The sequence below is a fragment of the Vicia villosa genome, linkage group LG1 (assembly GCF_029867415.1).
Source record: "Vicia villosa cultivar HV-30 ecotype Madison, WI linkage group LG1, Vvil1.0, whole genome shotgun sequence".
In the NCBI taxonomy this organism is placed as follows: domain Eukaryota; kingdom Viridiplantae; phylum Streptophyta; class Magnoliopsida; order Fabales; family Fabaceae; genus Vicia; species Vicia villosa.
Genome location: NC_081180.1, coordinates 186,840,445 through 186,857,347, shown reverse-complemented (window position 1 = coordinate 186,857,347; position 16,903 = coordinate 186,840,445). Strand labels below are relative to the sequence as shown.

At 32.1% G+C, this 16,903-nt stretch overlaps 1 protein-coding gene across 9 annotated transcripts; it reads right to left on the bottom strand.

Annotated features, from left to right (window-relative positions):
* Positions 1-11,157: 11,157 nt before the first annotated feature.
* Positions 11,158-16,727, bottom strand: LOC131644740 (uncharacterized). 9 transcript variants are annotated; one of them, XR_009296624.1, is made up of 10 exons: positions 16,429-16,727; positions 16,146-16,285; positions 15,782-16,054; positions 15,522-15,689; positions 15,384-15,426; positions 14,973-15,036; positions 13,785-14,429; positions 13,441-13,647; positions 13,190-13,297; positions 11,158-11,601 (listed from the first exon to the last, which is right to left on the bottom strand). XR_009296624.1 is itself a non-coding variant. In XM_058915321.1 (3 exons), the coding sequence occupies exons 1-3, from the start codon at positions 13,845-13,847 to the stop codon at positions 13,160-13,162; spliced, it is 408 nt and encodes a 135-aa protein (XP_058771304.1). In that variant the 5' UTR covers positions 13,848-14,936; the 3' UTR covers positions 12,751-13,159. The 9 variants fall into 9 exon arrangements, 1 of the variants encoding a protein (XP_058771304.1); XR_009296625.1 differs by lacking the exon at positions 11,158-11,601 and having other exon boundaries at positions 12,751-13,297; positions 13,785-14,038; positions 14,120-14,429; XR_009296626.1 differs by lacking the exon at positions 11,158-11,601 and having other exon boundaries at positions 12,745-13,297; positions 16,146-16,312.
* Positions 16,728-16,903: the final 176 nt, after the last annotated feature.

Below are 16,903 nucleotides of genomic sequence, written 5' to 3'. Positions count from 1 at the left end.
TCACTCTCGCTTGTTGTTGCTTTTTTTTTTTTTCATTTCATCGCATTTTCAAAGCCAAATATTCTAACCTCATGGTTAAATTATTGTTTGATGCTATATCGAAACAGTATTGTTTTGGATGTATTACTTTTCATTTGGTTTGTGTTATATTACTCAAGTTTTAGTATCCATCACTTATTTTTATTGGATCTGTTGAGTTTTCCTGATTATAGGAAGAGTGACTAATATTGATGATTCTTTGTTACTAGTTAAGTTACCGCTTAGGCTCCTTTTGTTTAGTGGATACAAAAACTAATTTATTTTGAGTTTTATTAGATGTGTGATTCAGGTTTTGGCATGTGCTTATTATTAGTTCAGTATGTGTTTACGGATAGTTTATCAAATGGTTACTGTTAGTTCATCATGTTGTTATTGTTAGTTCAGGACGTGGTTAATGAAAGTTTAGCATATGGATACTGATGGTTCAGCACGTGGTTACTGATAGTTCAGTAAGTGGTTACTGATAGGTCAATATGTGATTACAAATTAGAAGTTAGTTAGTAGTATGTTTTTATACAAAAGATGTAAATCTATTAACTACATTCCAATAATATTCTATCTCATTTGCTCTTTATTTTTCTCAATTTCTCAATTTGCAAATAATTTGTAATTCAAATTATCTAACTAATTTGTGTATGACTTACCGTTTGAACTAATGCGGTGTTTTACAGGGAAAATGAATCCAGAGTTCGCAGAAGAGTTATCTAAACCTCCTTACACTAGGAGGAAGAGGAAGATTCCCCTTATAAGGAAACTTCGACAAGAAACCCCAACCAATGTTTTATCTGCGACACCTGGTATAAAGAAATTTCAACAAAAAACCCCAACCAATGTTTCATCTGCGACACCTGCTGAGAATAGCAACGGCAAGTCCATATGGAATGATAATTTTCCATTTGGAGACGTGATCGATAACAACTTCATAACTGAAAAGGATCGTAAAGAATTTGAGAAGTGGGGATTCGAAAAGTATTTTCATGTTTTAAAAGCAGGACCCATTCAGTTAGTCTCGATTGGTCGTTGTATGGAGCAAAAAGTGAATGATTTGGAAAAGAAAAATAAGTCTTACATTGAACAAGCACTACTAGAAATACACAGTTTACCTGCGGAATTTTCTGTGGAAAATTTTCCGCAGGAATACCTGCGGATTTTCCTGCGACTTCATTAAATAAAATAAATTCTCCTGCGGATATTTCTCACATTTTTCTCTCTTCTCTCACTCTCTCTTACCTACTTCTCTCTTCACAACTTCTCTTCTAAACCAAACACACCCTTAAGGATTGTTTATCCCTATAGAAAAACCTATCACATGTGTATGTTTTTCTCTTAATCACTCGTACATTAGAAAATATCAATTTACTGAAGTGTTAATCTTCTATCTTGTGGGCTAATCAAGAAATTCATAGTCGTTTTTTTCTTCACAGATACTTCTGCCCACCAAAATATATCAAATATGACATTCAAACTTATACTTATATTTAAATTCAGAAATTTCCTACCGTGAACCGTGTGTTTACTAAAGATATGCAAACATGTGTTACTGTTACGAACAAATAAGACACTCCTCATAAGTCTTGAATGATGGTGAAGTTTAATAAAATTATTTTAATAAATAAATTTTATTTTATCTTTAAAATCAATATTACTAATTAATATAGTTTGTGCCCCATTTAGTTGGATATACATATACTACTCTCTCCGTCTCATAATAAGTGTCCAATTTGAGTTCTGCACGGTTCTTAAGAAAATGATTAGATGTATTGGTTTTAATGAAAAGATTAACATCATTTATTAAAATACCCTCATTTATTATAGGTAGTAGAGTGGTTGGAAAACGTGAAAGTTAATAAATAGGGGTATAATAGTGGAAAAAATTAATAAATGTTGTATTGGTATTCTAAAGAGACATTTATTTTGAGACATAAAAAAAGTGCAAATGAGACACTTATTATGAGACGGATGGAGTAGTTATTAGAAAAAACATAGGGAGAACTAGTAATTGTTTTACATGGATGGATGTGACTTTGAATTTATCTCATAAAGCATTTTCAATTTTAAACCGTGGATTAATTATGTGTTTTAAGTTTTGACAAGACTTAAACAGTGTATTTATTTATGTCAGAATCCAACTAGTCACTTCATTTAGATATCCTTCTCCAACAAGCTTCCTTCACTTTCTATTTTTCATTTTATCTATTCTTCATCACTTTCTTCGGTAAGAATCGTTTCAGCTTTTTTCTAGGTTGATGTTGTGCATTTTACCTTTCTCATCATGTTGTGTGCTTATCACTCTCGCTTGTTGTTGCTTTTTTTTTTTTTCATTTCATCGCATTTTCAAAGCCAAATATTCTAACCTCATGGTTAAATTATTGTTTGATGCTATATCGAAACAGTATTGTTTTGGATGTATTACTTTTCATTTGGTTTGTGTTATATTACTCAAGTTTTAGTATCCATCACTTATTTTTATTGGATCTGTTGAGTTTTCCTGATTATAGGAAGAGTGACTAATATTGATGATTCTTTGTTACTAGTTAAGTTACCGCTTAGGCTCCTTTTGTTTAGTGGATACAAAAACTAATTTATTTTGAGTTTTATTAGATGTGTGATTCAGGTTTTGGCATGTGCTTATTATTAGTTCAGTATGTGTTTACGGATAGTTTATCAAATGGTTACTGTTAGTTCATCATGTTGTTATTGTTAGTTCAGGACGTGGTTAATGAAAGTTTAGCATATGGATACTGATGGTTCAGCACGTGGTTACTGATAGTTCAGTAAGTGGTTACTGATAGGTCAATATGTGATTACAAATTAGAAGTTAGTTAGTAGTATGTTTTTATACAAAAGATGTAAATCTATTAACTACATTCCAATAATATTCTATCTCATTTGCTCTTTATTTTTCTCAATTTCTCAATTTGCAAATAATTTGTAATTCAAATTATCTAACTAATTTGTGTATGACTTACCGTTTGAACTAATGCGGTGTTTTACAGGGAAAATGAATCCAGAGTTCGCAGAAGAGTTATCTAAACCTCCTTACACTAGGAGGAAGAGGAAGATTCCCCTTATAAGGAAACTTCGACAAGAAACCCCAACCAATGTTTTATCTGCGACACCTGGTATAAAGAAATTTCAACAAAAAACCCCAACCAATGTTTCATCTGCGACACCTGCTGAGAATAGCAACGGCAAGTCCATATGGAATGATAATTTTCCATTTGGAGACGTGATCGATAACAACTTCATAACTGAAAAGGATCGTAAAGAATTTGAGAAGTGGGGATTCGAAAAGTATTTTCATGTTTTAAAAGCAGGACCCATTCAGTTAGTCTCGATTGGTCGTTGTATGGAGCAAAAAGTGAATGATTTGGAAAAGAAAAATAAGTCTTACATTGAACAAGCACTACTAGAAATACACAGTTTACCTGCGGAATTTTCTGTGGAAAATTTTCCGCAGGAATACCTGCGGATTTTCCTGCGACTTCATTAAATAAAATAAATTCTCCTGCGGATATTTCTCACATTTTTCTCTCTTCTCTCACTCTCTCTTACCTACTTCTCTCTTCACAACTTCTCTTCTAAACCAAACACACCCTTAAGGATTGTTTATCCCTATAGAAAAACCTATCACATGTGTATGTTTTTCTCTTAATCACTCGTACATTAGAAAATATCAATTTACTGAAGTGTTAATCTTCTATCTTGTGGGCTAATCAAGAAATTCATAGTCGTTTTTTTCTTCACAGATACTTCTGCCCACCAAAATATATCAAATATGACATTCAAACTTATACTTATATTTAAATTCAGAAATTTCCTACCGTGAACCGTGTGTTTACTAAAGATATGCAAACATGTGTTACTGTTACGAACAAATAAGACACTCCTCATAAGTCTTGAATGATGGTGAAGTTTAATAAAATTATTTTAATAAATAAATTTTATTTTATCTTTAAAATCAATATTACTAATTAATATAGTTTGTGCCCCATTTAGTTGGATATACATATACTACTCTCTCCGTCTCATAATAAGTGTCCAATTTGAGTTCTGCACGGTTCTTAAGAAAATGATTAGATGTATTGGTTTTAATGAAAAGATTAACATCATTTATTAAAATACCCTCATTTATTATAGGTAGTAGAGTGGTTGGAAAACGTGAAAGTTAATAAATAGGGGTATAATAGTGGAAAAAATTAATAAATGTTGTATTGGTATTCTAAAGAGACATTTATTTTGAGACATAAAAAAAGTGCAAATGAGACACTTATTATGAGACGGATGGAGTAGTTATTAGAAAAAACATAGGGAGAACTAGTAATTGTTTTACATGGATGGATGTGACTTTGAATTTATCTCATAAAGCATTTTCAATTTTAAACCGTGGATTAATTATGTGTTTTAAGTTTTGACAAGACTTAAACAGTGTATTTATTTATGTCAGAATCCAACTAGTCACTTCATTTAGATATCCTTCTCCAACAAGCTTCCTTCACTTTCTATTTTTCATTTTATCTATTCTTCATCACTTTCTTCGGTAAGAATCGTTTCAGCTTTTTTCTAGGTTGATGTTGTGCATTTTACCTTTCTCATCATGTTGTGTGCTTATCACTCTCGCTTGTTGTTGCTTTTTTTTTTTTCATTTCATCGCATTTTCAAAGCCAAATATTCTAACCTCATGGTTAAATTATTGTTTGATGCTATATCGAAACAGTATTGTTTTGGATGTATTACTTTTCATTTGGTTTGTGTTATATTACTCAAGTTTTAGTATCCATCACTTATTTTTATTGGATCTGTTGAGTTTTCCTGATTATAGGAAGAGTGACTAATATTGATGATTCTTTGTTACTAGTTAAGTTACCGCTTAGGCTCCTTTTGTTTAGTGGATACAAAAACTAATTTATTTTGAGTTTTATTAGATGTGTGATTCAGGTTTTGGCATGTGCTTATTATTAGTTCAGTATGTGTTTACGGATAGTTTATCAAATGGTTACTGTTAGTTCATCATGTTGTTATTGTTAGTTCAGGACGTGGTTAATGAAAGTTTAGCATATGGATACTGATGGTTCAGCACGTGGTTACTGATAGTTCAGTAAGTGGTTACTGATAGGTCAATATGTGATTACAAATTAGAAGTTAGTTAGTAGTATGTTTTTATACAAAAGATGTAAATCTATTAACTACATTCCAATAATATTCTATCTCATTTGCTCTTTATTTTTCTCAATTTCTCAATTTGCAAATAATTTGTAATTCAAATTATCTAACTAATTTGTGTATGACTTACCGTTTGAACTAATGCGGTGTTTTACAGGGAAAATGAATCCAGAGTTCGCAGAAGAGTTATCTAAACCTCCTTACACTAGGAGGAAGAGGAAGATTCCCCTTATAAGGAAACTTCGACAAGAAACCCCAACCAATGTTTTATCTGCGACACCTGGTATAAAGAAATTTCAACAAAAAACCCCAACCAATGTTTCATCTGCGACACCTGCTGAGAATAGCAACGGCAAGTCCATATGGAATGATAATTTTCCATTTGGAGACGTGATCGATAACAACTTCATAACTGAAAAGGATCGTAAAGAATTTGAGAAGTGGGGATTCGAAAAGTATTTTCATGTTTTAAAAGCAGGACCCATTCAGTTAGTCTCGATTGGTCGTTGTATGGAGCAAAAAGTGAATGATTTGGAAAAGAAAAATAAGTCTTACATTGAACAAGCACTACTAGAAATACACAGTTTACCTGCGGAATTTTCTGTGGAAAATTTTCCGCAGGAATACCTGCGGATTTTCCTGCGACTTCATTAAATAAAATAAATTCTCCTGCGGATATTTCTCACATTTTTCTCTCTTCTCTCACTCTCTCTTACCTACTTCTCTCTTCACAACTTCTCTTCTAAACCAAACACACCCTTAAGGATTGTTTATCCCTATAGAAAAACCTATCACATGTGTATGTTTTTCTCTTAATCACTCGTACATTAGAAAATATCAATTTACTGAAGTGTTAATCTTCTATCTTGTGGGCTAATCAAGAAATTCATAGTCGTTTTTTTCTTCACAGATACTTCTGCCCACCAAAATATATCAAATATGACATTCAAACTTATACTTATATTTAAATTCAGAAATTTCCTACCGTGAACCGTGTGTTTACTAAAGATATGCAAACATGTGTTACTGTTACGAACAAATAAGACACTCCTCATAAGTCTTGAATGATGGTGAAGTTTAATAAAATTATTTTAATAAATAAATTTTATTTTATCTTTAAAATCAATATTACTAATTAATATAGTTTGTGCCCCATTTAGTTGGATATACATATACTACTCTCTCCGTCTCATAATAAGTGTCCAATTTGAGTTCTGCACGGTTCTTAAGAAAATGATTAGATGTATTGGTTTTAATGAAAAGATTAACATCATTTATTAAAATACCCTCATTTATTATAGGTAGTAGAGTGGTTGGAAAACGTGAAAGTTAATAAATAGGGGTATAATAGTGGAAAAAATTAATAAATGTTGTATTGGTATTCTAAAGAGACATTTATTTTGAGACATAAAAAAAGTGCAAATGAGACACTTATTATGAGACGGATGGAGTAGTTATTAGAAAAAACATAGGGAGAACTAGTAATTGTTTTACATGGATGGATGTGACTTTGAATTTATCTCATAAAGCATTTTCAATTTTAAACCGTGGATTAATTATGTGTTTTAAGTTTTGACAAGACTTAAACAGTGTATTTATTTATGTCAGAATCCAACTAGTCACTTCATTTAGATATCCTTCTCCAACAAGCTTCCTTCACTTTCTATTTTTCATTTTATCTATTCTTCATCACTTTCTTCGGTAAGAATCGTTTCAGCTTTTTTCTAGGTTGATGTTGTGCATTTTACCTTTCTCATCATGTTGTGTGCTTATCACTCTCGCTTGTTGTTGCTTTTTTTTTTTCATTTCATCGCATTTTCAAAGCCAAATATTCTAACCTCATGGTTAAATTATTGTTTGATGCTATATCGAAACAGTATTGTTTTGGATGTATTACTTTTCATTTGGTTTGTGTTATATTACTCAAGTTTTAGTATCCATCACTTATTTTTATTGGATCTGTTGAGTTTTCCTGATTATAGGAAGAGTGACTAATATTGATGATTCTTTGTTACTAGTTAAGTTACCGCTTAGGCTCCTTTTGTTTAGTGGATACAAAAACTAATTTATTTTGAGTTTTATTAGATGTGTGATTCAGGTTTTGGCATGTGCTTATTATTAGTTCAGTATGTGTTTACGGATAGTTTATCAAATGGTTACTGTTAGTTCATCATGTTGTTATTGTTAGTTCAGGACGTGGTTAATGAAAGTTTAGCATATGGATACTGATGGTTCAGCACGTGGTTACTGATAGTTCAGTAAGTGGTTACTGATAGGTCAATATGTGATTACAAATTAGAAGTTAGTTAGTAGTATGTTTTTATACAAAAGATGTAAATCTATTAACTACATTCCAATAATATTCTATCTCATTTGCTCTTTATTTTTCTCAATTTCTCAATTTGCAAATAATTTGTAATTCAAATTATCTAACTAATTTGTGTATGACTTACCGTTTGAACTAATGCGGTGTTTTACAGGGAAAATGAATCCAGAGTTCGCAGAAGAGTTATCTAAACCTCCTTACACTAGGAGGAAGAGGAAGATTCCCCTTATAAGGAAACTTCGACAAGAAACCCCAACCAATGTTTTATCTGCGACACCTGGTATAAAGAAATTTCAACAAAAAACCCCAACCAATGTTTCATCTGCGACACCTGCTGAGAATAGCAACGGCAAGTCCATATGGAATGATAATTTTCCATTTGGAGACGTGATCGATAACAACTTCATAACTGAAAAGGATCGTAAAGAATTTGAGAAGTGGGGATTCGAAAAGTATTTTCATGTTTTAAAAGCAGGACCCATTCAGTTAGTCTCGATTGGTCGTTGTATGGAGCAAAAAGTGAATGATTTGGAAAAGAAAAATAAGTCTTACATTGAACAAGCACTACTAGAAATACACAGTTTACCTGCGGAATTTTCTGTGGAAAATTTTCCGCAGGAATACCTGCGGATTTTCCTGCGACTTCATTAAATAAAATAAATTCTCCTGCGGATATTTCTCACATTTTTCTCTCTTCTCTCACTCTCTCTTACCTACTTCTCTCTTCACAACTTCTCTTCTAAACCAAACACACCCTTAAGGATTGTTTATCCCTATAGAAAAACCTATCACATGTGTATGTTTTTCTCTTAATCACTCGTACATTAGAAAATATCAATTTACTGAAGTGTTAATCTTCTATCTTGTGGGCTAATCAAGAAATTCATAGTCGTTTTTTTCTTCACAGATACTTCTGCCCACCAAAATATATCAAATATGACATTCAAACTTATACTTATATTTAAATTCAGAAATTTCCTACCGTGAACCGTGTGTTTACTAAAGATATGCAAACATGTGTTACTGTTACGAACAAATAAGACACTCCTCATAAGTCTTGAATGATGGTGAAGTTTAATAAAATTATTTTAATAAATAAATTTTATTTTATCTTTAAAATCAATATTACTAATTAATATAGTTTGTGCCCCATTTAGTTGGATATACATATACTACTCTCTCCGTCTCATAATAAGTGTCCAATTTGAGTTCTGCACGGTTCTTAAGAAAATGATTAGATGTATTGGTTTTAATGAAAAGATTAACATCATTTATTAAAATACCCTCATTTATTATAGGTAGTAGAGTGGTTGGAAAACGTGAAAGTTAATAAATAGGGGTATAATAGTGGAAAAAATTAATAAATGTTGTATTGGTATTCTAAAGAGACATTTATTTTGAGACATAAAAAAAGTGCAAATGAGACACTTATTATGAGACGGATGGAGTAGTTATTAGAAAAAACATAGGGAGAACTAGTAATTGTTTTACATGGATGGATGTGACTTTGAATTTATCTCATAAAGCATTTTCAATTTTAAACCGTGGATTAATTATGTGTTTTAAGTTTTGACAAGACTTAAACAGTGTATTTATTTATGTCAGAATCCAACTAGTCACTTCATTTAGATATCCTTCTCCAACAAGCTTCCTTCACTTTCTATTTTTCATTTTATCTATTCTTCATCACTTTCTTCGGTAAGAATCGTTTCAGCTTTTTTCTAGGTTGATGTTGTGCATTTTACCTTTCTCATCATGTTGTGTGCTTATCACTCTCGCTTGTTGTTGCTTTTTTTTTTTCATTTCATCGCATTTTCAAAGCCAAATATTCTAACCTCATGGTTAAATTATTGTTTGATGCTATATCGAAACAGTATTGTTTTGGATGTATTACTTTTCATTTGGTTTGTGTTATATTACTCAAGTTTTAGTATCCATCACTTATTTTTATTGGATCTGTTGAGTTTTCCTGATTATAGGAAGAGTGACTAATATTGATGATTCTTTGTTACTAGTTAAGTTACCGCTTAGGCTCCTTTTGTTTAGTGGATACAAAAACTAATTTATTTTGAGTTTTATTAGATGTGTGATTCAGGTTTTGGCATGTGCTTATTATTAGTTCAGTATGTGTTTACGGATAGTTTATCAAATGGTTACTGTTAGTTCATCATGTTGTTATTGTTAGTTCAGGACGTGGTTAATGAAAGTTTAGCATATGGATACTGATGGTTCAGCACGTGGTTACTGATAGTTCAGTAAGTGGTTACTGATAGGTCAATATGTGATTACAAATTAGAAGTTAGTTAGTAGTATGTTTTTATACAAAAGATGTAAATCTATTAACTACATTCCAATAATATTCTATCTCATTTGCTCTTTATTTTTCTCAATTTCTCAATTTGCAAATAATTTGTAATTCAAATTATCTAACTAATTTGTGTATGACTTACCGTTTGAACTAATGCGGTGTTTTACAGGGAAAATGAATCCAGAGTTCGCAGAAGAGTTATCTAAACCTCCTTACACTAGGAGGAAGAGGAAGATTCCCCTTATAAGGAAACTTCGACAAGAAACCCCAACCAATGTTTTATCTGCGACACCTGGTATAAAGAAATTTCAACAAAAAACCCCAACCAATGTTTCATCTGCGACACCTGCTGAGAATAGCAACGGCAAGTCCATATGGAATGATAATTTTCCATTTGGAGACGTGATCGATAACAACTTCATAACTGAAAAGGATCGTAAAGAATTTGAGAAGTGGGGATTCGAAAAGTATTTTCATGTTTTAAAAGCAGGACCCATTCAGTTAGTCTCGATTGGTCGTTGTATGGAGCAAAAAGTGAATGATTTGGAAAAGAAAAATAAGTCTTACATTGAACAAGCACTACTAGAAATACACAGTTTACCTGCGGAATTTTCTGTGGAAAATTTTCCGCAGGAATACCTGCGGATTTTCCTGCGACTTCATTAAATAAAATAAATTCTCCTGCGGATCCGTAATTCGCAGAAAATTCCGCAGGAATAGCTGCGAATTTTGCTGCGGAATATATATTTCGAATAAAAATCAGATTATATTAAAAACTCCGCAGGTAATTTCGCAGAAAATCTTTCTGCGGAATTTGCTGCGGATTTTATTTTGAATAATAACCAAACTACATTACATATTCCGCAGGAAAGTTTTCTGCAGATTTTGCTGCAAATTTTATTTTGTATTATATTTTAATATTTTTTGAATTAAAAATAATGTAAAATATTTTTCTTTTAAATATAATGTAATGCTTGAATTTGTATTTTAATAAATGATATGGAAATTTTGAAAAATAAAATTAAAAAAGGTTTAGAAAAATTGAAAACTTTAAAATCTTAATAAAAATTTTAAAGTTGGAATTCAACCTACTATCTACCTTGGACCAAAAATATGACCATTTTCACCCAATAACTTGGTTTTTGCTTTCAATTCACTTTAGTAATATTAGCATGAATAGATACATAGAATATTGTTTATTAATTAATTGGTATAGAATATTGTTCATTAATTAATTGGTTTTGTAAATAATATTATAATAAACAAGTAAACTACACAATACATGTAATACTCTATAATGCTGGTTTTGTAACATGATATAATTCAAAATCCCTATACAAATGTCACTAATTATTAATATCATTTTAATTTAGAAAAGCTAATATATAACTAATAAGCTTCTCCAATCCTATCTTAATGCTTCAGCCATTAACCAAAAAAAATCATTTACACCGCCCAAAAAAATAGATACCCACTCAGACACAGCCACTCACCCAAACACCCTCACTCCCTTCTCTCCGTCCAAAAAAAATCAAACACGTAAAAAAAAATCAAACACTCTCACTACGATCCCGTTTCGCAAGTCGCCGGCAACAATGGACGGCGAAGAATAACAACATGAGCTTCCCGATCTAGTAAAAGCACTCGTCAGCCACCTCACTCCCTCTGTAACACCCGACGCTGCCGCCATCACCGAATTCATCAATCGTCATCTCGCCACTGAAGCTATATCCTCTATAGCCATCTCATTGCGAATCCATCAAACCTGAGTATGTGAAATTGGTTAAGAAAACCATGTAATGGAGGAGGATACGGTAACTGACGTGCTTTGTGCTTGTCAAGGAGTTGATGTAAGTATATGAAAGTGGATAACTGTTACTTTTTTTCGGATTCAATTAGAGTTTCTAGGAAACTACCGGATGGTTCATAGGTTTTGTGAGTTAGGAGTTTTATTGACTATTCTTGACGAGTTTTTGTTGATACTGTTGATGAGAATTACTCTTTTGGCATTGGCTTGAGTTTTGCAAACAAGGTGTTTGTTGAAACTCCACAGTGAGTATACGTATGTTGATTTTGAGTATAACTTGTTTATAATTGTTATAACATGTTTGAAAATAGATATTGTTTTCTGAGAATGCATTATTTCTTGTTTGGTTGAGTACAAGTTCATCTTAACAAGCCACAACTCTGAGTCAAGGTGCTTCAAGATTGGTTTATTATTCATTTAGATGTGTATGTAATGTTTGATCAATTTTAATTTGTAGAAGATTATCCTTAGTCTTGATGTGATTTGTGCATACTCTTTCTCAATTTTATTTTTATGTACTATATAGATATTGTAACAAATGTTGACGCAACTGCTAGACCGAGATATTGGCGCTCAAATTTCGAATATTCCGGTTGATGTGATGAACGTTGTAGGCGCTGAGTCGAAGTGTTGAGCCACCAAAGTATGCATAAACATAATGAGCTCTTATCAACAATTAATTCTTTAATAATTTTATGATTTAGTCCATCGTTTACATATTTTGTTACTCATAATACATAAACATAATGGCTATGAAAACTTTTTTAACAAAATGAAAACATATTCAACTAATGAGTATAACCAATACTTATTGCCTAATAAAATCGAGATGTGTGAAAAACCCATGTCTAATCCTTGGCTGAAATCCTTTGCAATGATCAATGCTATAAAACACCACACACACACACATACACACATAACTAATTGCAGAAAATTGAATTTGAAAACATGTAATTTAGGGAAAATTTCAGAACGCAAACAATATCGAAACAAAATCGAAAAAGAGTTGATAGCTAAAATTCAGTTCGATTCTGAACCAAATCGAAAAAGAGTTGATAGCTAAAATTCAGTTCGATTCTGAACCAAATCGAAACAATAACCTGAATCAAAAACTGAAGCAACGTCAGAATAATATTGTTTTATCGTTTCATCATGGAAATGAATGCCTACAGTGAGTTTCAACTTGATTGAAGGTCTTTCCATTGAACACGACAAGTTTAACAACAAAATCAGTAAAAACCTCAACAATTGAATTATCTCACAAAACTAACTATAGTCCTTCTAACTATGACTGAGGATTGAACTGTTCTCTATACTTTAACAACTACTCTACTTAAATCATACTAACAGATAATCAGCAATTATTTTAACTGACTGAATTAAATAATCTGAACTAAACTTAAACAAAAGATGTTTAATACAGTAATTAACTTTTCCTTTAATTGCTTTTCTCTCAACTTTAACTATCTTTTCTTTTTCTCATAATTCCTTTACCAATTACTATTAAATTCCATTACTAAAAACTAAGATAGAGATGGAAATGTACCTCAACCAATGCAGCTTCCTTCCTTGACAAAGATCCAACAATAGAAGGAGAAAGACCAACATCCTTCGCTCCAGCAATTAACGCAGCTTCTGTCCATCCCAGCTTCATCTGAAAATCCACAATTTGCAGAAATGAAACAATCAAGATGCAGAAAAATGGAATAATCATTAAATTGAAAATGGAATAATCAAGATGCAGAAAAATGAAGATTAAATCGAAAAGAATAAGAGAAATAGAATCGACGCACTAACCACATGAGTGAGTGAGGCGTGAAGCAAACGAGCATGTTCGTCCTCGTACTTGGCTCTCGATTTCGAACTCTCGCGCCGTGAATCTTCATCTGATGATGATGATGATGATGATGATGTTGAAGAAGTGGAATCATAGAAGCTAGGGTTTTCGATGGTGGAAACGGGTATTGCGTCATGGATAGAGTGTGGATTAAAAAAAGGTTGATTCTCCGTCGTGGAACAGCGGGAAGAGGTTATCAATGCAAGTTTAACAACAACAAAATCAGTAAAAACCTCAACAATTGAATTATCTCACAAAACTAACAGAGTTTGAAAATAGAAATTGAAATGAAAAAGCATCTAACCAAAATCCACATGTCTTCGTAGCATCCAATAGGTTGACCATCACCGATGAGACCGAAGTACATTGACGAATGCAGTTACATAGTCCCTTCTACTGCTCATATGCTTTTTGGCTAACTCCAAACAATGTTGATTACTATAACACCAATCTGAAAGGGTAAAGCTCTCAAACACTCCCATTGCATCAAATGAACTGAAACATTTAGCCCATCAAGCGAAATATTCGAAATAGCAGCTGCAATATCTTGGTGTAGCACTTGCATCAACATTTTTTACAAGATTAAAAATGGCAATTAGAGAAACCATATAAGTGTTGAAAAGTTGCTGACATGTTTACCGAATCTTTATTGGGTCCTAGGATAGCTTTCATATGTAATAAGTTGGATGCATCTAATATCTATGCATCAAGTTAAGGGGGAATGATGACTATGATTATGCCGTTATTCGTTCATCTTCATTAGCCTCTCATAGTTCCCTTGGCTTGGATGCCAATTTGATTCTGATATTATGGAATCATGTTTCTCTTGTATGTATACTTATAAATCTCTTGTGAATATGATTAACTGAAATCTCTAAAGATGTCTTTACTTCATCTTTGTATCACATTATGTGAACATTTGACCACTCACCATGGTATCATTCAGGAACTGCCAAACAGTTAAGAGTAACATTAAACTACAAATTAAGTACATTCATTAATTTACAAAACCAACTCATAAATCAAACTTTTTAAATTTATTATAGACAACTGGGTAATAACTACCTGTAAGTTGTAACTAGATGGTGAAGAAAAATAGAGAGCTCTAGCCTAGAGAGTTCTACCCCTGGACATAATCTTTGTCCACCACCAAATGGTGTAAAACAGTAGCTTCTAGTCCCAGCTTCAATTTTCGGCACTAAAAAATATATAGCTTTTACGATTTTTTAATAAAGTCGTGTTTTTAAATTGCGGGCGAATATTAATTTTTTCCAGATATTTATTTACCACAAACATGGCAATTTGAATAGCAGAGCCCAAAGTAACACCTAAGGAAATATCGTGTAGTTATGAAATTAATTCAGCTTCACTTGAATAATATTTTTTTTCTTTCAATTCATAACTTTATAGCTTAGAAAATATGAATTTAATTATATCTTAAGATGAAAGGATTAAGTATGGAATTGAGTAACACTATAATATAAATTCTTACCAACTATAGGTAGCAAGATTATGCTGAGGAAGCTCACAGATAAACCCCATGAATCTGATGCATCCTGTTAAGAATAGTTTATGAGACGCCTATAAGTTGTTTTAAGTGTATTATAGTAAAATCTCTCTATAATCATAGCAAAACGATTTATAACTAATATAAAAACAGTTTAAACACATTTTATATTTGAGTATAGAACCTTGTTTGGTAAATATTTTAACTAACCATTTAAAGCATAACTTCTTATTATATAAGTGTTTATGTATAAGTTACTTCTTCAACAAAAGATAAAATAACCAAACTGTTTTTGTATAAGCTATAAATTGTTTTTTTAAGCTATCATGAAGAGCTTATAAAAATAAGCTGAAAACAGCATGTTGACATATTGTAAGCTCTACCAAACAACCTTACCTTACAATAAGTCAATCCAAACATGCTCCTGACTTATGCATAACTGCTTATGTGATAATTAGTCATCCAATAAGTGCTTAATTGAGTTGTTTGTTCAAAAGAATTCCAAATTAGATCTAAACAATTTAGTTGAGTTACCTCAATTGTATCCACCACATATTCAGACAATATAGCAATGAGCACGGTCATTCCAGCCAACCAAGCAAATCCACTCCAAAATCCAATCACAACCACTTCTGCTTCATTGTAACTCACCGTATAAATAAGGTTCCCAACTGATCGGCTGCATCCGTCGGTAACACCGGCCTTAAAACAGCAAAGAAACACAAAAAATAATAAAAAGTTTGAAAGAGAGCTCAAAATTAGAAAGAAAATAGAATATAGAATGAAATGAATACCTCGTGGATAACAGCAGTGAGATTAGTAGTGACTTTGTTGTTGGCGATGGTGTTTCGAGCTGTGCGTTCGTCTAAGCCGATCTTCAGAAAGAGATCGAGAGACTTCTCCTTCTCCGAGCTATCTTCCTTCGCTTTCGTTCTGAGAAGGAACAGTAGGACCAAGTCCTTTATCATCATCCACAATACTCATACAATCAACATTCCTCGATTTCGTTGAGCCGTTAACATCAACTAAATCAAATTCCTCTCTCACCGCTAACTTCGCCACAAAAGCTGAAACAAGAGAAACAATATTTCAATTTTCGACAAATAAAAAAAATAATCCAAGGAATGAAAATGTTGAGAGCGGAAGAAGAAGACTGACGAATTCGGTTGGCACATTTCATCGAACACCTTGCGAGCGAGGACAAATTCTGCATTTTTCTTCATTTCAACCGGTAAGCTCTCATCCAATTTAGCTTTATTATGTTGTATACTCACTTTAATTTTAATTCAAACCAACAACTGCACCGAAATCGAATCACAATCAAACTGTAGTAGAACCCGTAATTGAGTCGTAAAAATGCAAGAATTCAAAACGCAACCAATTATGAACAGAAACTAAATCAAATTCTAAACTGAAAAAAAGATTTGAATTAGAAACAAACCTGTACCAAAAACTTGGCTCGGATACAAAATCTGTACTGTGAAAAAGCTCTGCTCGAATCCAAACTCTGCACTGAGTCGAAACCTCTAAACTAGAACCAAAACAAAACTGAGTAGCAATTCGATTCTGAACAGAAAACCTTTGCGAACACCAAACATAACCGTGAAACTCTTTATCTGAAAAATAGATGAAATGTTTGAGCGTATTGTTGTTGTTACGCGAGGAAGATGAGAGAAAAAATAGCTTTTAGGGCTCCCTGGAGTTTTTGGAAAAAGCCCTCAGCGTTATTGTTTGTCTCTTTTCCACTTCCTTTCCTTAGATTTTTTTTTGTTTTAATTTAAATTTAAATTAAGAGGTCATATTTTAAAAGAGAAATTAGTAAATGATAGATAATTTTTGTTTTAGAGAAATATCAATTGAAGGTATTGTTTTAGTGGTAGAAAATTGTTTTAAATTGAAATATATTACTAAAATTA